The sequence below is a fragment of the Mytilus edulis genome, chromosome 4, assembly GCF_963676685.1.
Source record: "Mytilus edulis chromosome 4, xbMytEdul2.2, whole genome shotgun sequence".
NCBI classification, from domain to species: domain Eukaryota; kingdom Metazoa; phylum Mollusca; class Bivalvia; order Mytilida; family Mytilidae; genus Mytilus; species Mytilus edulis.
Window position 1 is genome coordinate 67,107,980 of NC_092347.1, and position 3,922 is coordinate 67,111,901.

Consider the following 3,922-nt stretch of genomic DNA (forward strand, 5'->3'; position numbering starts at 1 on the left):
CCCTTTGAAGCTTATACGCCAGTAGTCTCTAGATAGCTATTTTGGTTAATTTCTTTTCTAATTTCCTTTATGGTGTGCTTTTGTATTATCAAGCTCCTATCTGCTATAATATATATTTTACCTTTTTAGCTTTGTAAGGCACATTTTTTATCCATGTAAAAAAATTTCGGTTCGTTTACCGATATAACCGGATAAACTAAAAAAAAAATATTTTAGAATTAAAATATTGTTAATAATCACATGAAATTTTGATTTGCATATCTTCAGTTATGAAGGAAATGTCTAATTCACGCTTCAGTAGAATTCTTTCAATTCAAAAAAACATTTTAAAAGGCTATCTTTGTAATCAGAACATACAGTATTGAATGCATGTTTATTTTTGTAACCCGGAAGACTGCACTTTTTAAAAGAAACAAAAATGGCCTTCTTCATTGCACAAATACTATGTGTTCTCTTCTTTTATGGATTGGTTAATGTAACAATTGGAAACGAAATTCCGATTCGATGCTCTGGAAGTACCAATATGTATTGTTATCCTGTTATACCATCATTTGTTCAGATGTATGGATGGAATCTGCCAAATGTTGAGCGATTAAGTTTTAGGAACGGTAATGGCTTACAATGGTCATTAAAAACCATACCAGTTGGATTATTCAATTGGGCAAGTGGTATAAAATATCTTTCCATGTATAATATAGGTTTAGAAGATTTGAAGTGCGATATTTTCCAGCCGCTGAAGAGTTCGCTCAACACTTTAGATATGCAAGGAAACTTATTTCGAGAGTTTCCATCATGTGCTCTGAAAAATATGAACCGACTTGAAACTATATACTTCTCTTATCAGAACATAGAATCTGTAAACATAATTGATCTGGAATTGAATTCTTTAAAGTATATCACACTAAGACGAAATAAGATAAGTAACTTTAGTATTTCTAATATCAACAACTACAATGATATACAAATTCTTCTTGATTACAACAAGATTTCCTATCTTAATATATCTGGTGTTAACCGTATTTCGTATCTTCATGGGAAGGAAAACCAAATTTCAGAAATAAATCATGGCATTTTTCATAGTTCACACTCAAACCTGGTGTATTTAGATCTTTCCTATAATGCTCTTAATGACGATGTCTGGAATGTTTTAGAAGGTGTAGCATCGCTGAAAACATTAAAACTTAAGCAAAATAAGCTTCACACAGTAAGGCCATCTGTGCTAAATAGATTGTCCGCTTTATATGAACTAGATTTATCTAATAATTACATAACATCATTTGCAGATGTTTTACTGCGGTCAGGAACAATGCGCAACGTTTTGCTGAATTCAAACACATTGCTCAATTTTCCCTCAAACGTAATTGATGATACAAAGACTTTTGGGAGTAATTATGACTGTACAATTGACATCTCAAATAACAGGATGGATAATATCAAGCTTGATATTCCAACAACTTGTACAAGATTTACACTGAATCTAGGTCAGAATGAATTAACAGCCATTCATTTTAAAACGAACGACAAAGAAATTGAGAGTTTAAATATTTCTAGTAACCGCCTTGTTACTTTACCTACAACTTTACCGAAAGCGAAACGTTACATCATTTCAAATAATCCTTTAATGACAACGAATGTGTTAAAACATTTGACGACTACGATGAAAGATGCAACACAAATAGATATGGATAATATAAATTTTTTGTGCAATAGATCAGAACATTACGACTTTACAAATTTACAGCTTACAACAGTGAGTACATTCAGTCTGAGAGGGAACTGTATTCCACTAGCCTTTGTCTGTTACATTAGAAAGAGTAGTAACATTGTTTTATACTTGGATAACAACAAGAACTATAATGCAACCGAAGATATGCCTTGCGAACTACACACAAAAGACTTAAACATTGTTTCATTTTCAGGTAGTATAATGAATGAAACAAATGTTGACTTGTTTATGTCGAAGTATACTAAGACAATATCACACGTTACATCGCTTTACTTGAAAAACTCGCAGATAAGAGAACTTTCATTCATAAGATATGCGACTTTATCCAGATATAGTGCTCATGTTTTTGATTTCTCAGAAAATTTTCTAGAAGTGTTTAATGGGTTAGAAATTATAACAAATCCCTATCATTTTACGCTCAATATAGAACATAATCAAATAATCAAAATTGGAAAGATAACTATCAAAAGGACTGACCCCACATATCATTATCAATACATTTATCTTAAATATATGAATAATTCTATAGATAGAGTCAATGACAGTCTTACTTTGATTGATGTTGTTGGAGGATCAAGAGGAAGTTCAATTTACGTATCGGTAGATTTAAGTTTAAATAGAATACATATACTCGATCTGGCGAAAATTGTAATATTTAACAATGATAATTCATATTTACAAGTACAAAACCTGAATGTATCAAACAATGATCTGGAAGAGTACTGTAATTGTCTACAAAATGAAGGTCAGTTACAAATATTAGATCTTACGTACAACCAATTAAGAGACATACCTGATAATTCCTGTCGTTACGGATATCACACATACCTTGGTCATAACATCATTACGACGATATCCAAGACATTGCCGACAGTAAGTATAAGCAAACTAGACTTAGAATGGAACTTGATACAATATATAAGTGAAAAAGCATTCACAAATATGTCATCGTTAAGGACTTTAAATCTTAGAGGAAATAGGCTTAAAAACTTTCCTAAAGCCGTGCAAAAGTTACATTACTTAACAACACTTGATATAAGCTACAATGAAATAATAAATATAAAGCAATCAGACATTGATGGAATGATAAATTCTTTAAATTCACTAATATTAACTGGTAATGACCTCGCCTCTAATCCATCAACATCGATCGGCTTGCTGGGACCTGTTCCAAGCCTAGAATTGAAAGATAATCTAATATATTGTGACTGTAGCGTACAATTTTTACGAAATAGTACTTTAAAAACACAAGGGAGATGTTCATTTCCACCTGAATTTGAAGGACATTTAGTATCCTGCTTTCCTGCAGATAACTGCGTTGGAAATGTTCCTATTTATATCTACAAAGAAACCAAACTTAGATGTTTAAATGATGACTATTTCGATGTCAAAATATCTGTGTCAGAAGATGACGAAAATCGTTTGGTTAGTTGGAAACGTATTGGGCCGAAAAATCAAAAGAGTCTAAGACTGATGGCCTATCGTGAACAGATAGTGGTAAAAGAGATTTTGATCAATGGAACCGGTCAGACTTATTGTTTCGTCTTACCATCCAGTTTAAATGTTGATCGTTTATGTGTATATGCATTTCTCGAAGAAAGAACATTCAAACGTTGTCTAGATGTAATTTCTACTTATATTAAATCGAGATCTGTGTCGGAAACAGATTCAAATAACGGAGCTGTTTACGGAACCAGTACCGCTCTTGTCCTTAGTGTTTTAGTGAATATATTTGGAAGCATTTTTATATTTGTGTTTATTAAACGCACAAGAACTAAGTCGGTAAATGAAGCAAACTCAAATCGATTTGATAATAACGCATATGTGCCAAATGAATATGAAATGTCATCTTATAGACGTGGTACATGCGATCAGCAAGCAGAAGTCTATGACGAACTTTCAGAAAATTGCTACAACACTGGCAAAGAAACTTACGAAAACTTGAACATTGGTAATGTAAGAACTTAAGCAATTCAAACAATAGATCATACATTATAATGATATGGAATAGACGATTAACGGTAAAATTATTGTATGATAATGTTAAAAGCCTATATGAAATCATTTCAAATGCACAGGATTATTAATAGATCTCTCTATTGTAAAGGGACATTAGCTACCAAGAAGTCAAAATATGAAAGTTTTTTTCGTGTCTTTATCATTGACCAAAACGCCAAAAGAAACAATTAACAACGC

General features: G+C 31.9%; 1 protein-coding gene across 1 annotated transcript; it reads left to right on the top strand.

The window, feature by feature from the left end:
• Nucleotides 1-523: 523 nt before the first annotated feature.
• Nucleotides 524-3,694, top strand: LOC139521490 (leucine-rich repeat and death domain-containing protein 1-like). Its single transcript, XM_071314965.1, has one exon. The coding sequence runs from the start codon at nt 524-526 to the stop codon at nt 3,692-3,694; it is 3,171 nt and encodes a 1,056-aa protein (XP_071171066.1).
• The last annotated feature ends 228 nt before the right edge of the window (nt 3,695-3,922 follow it).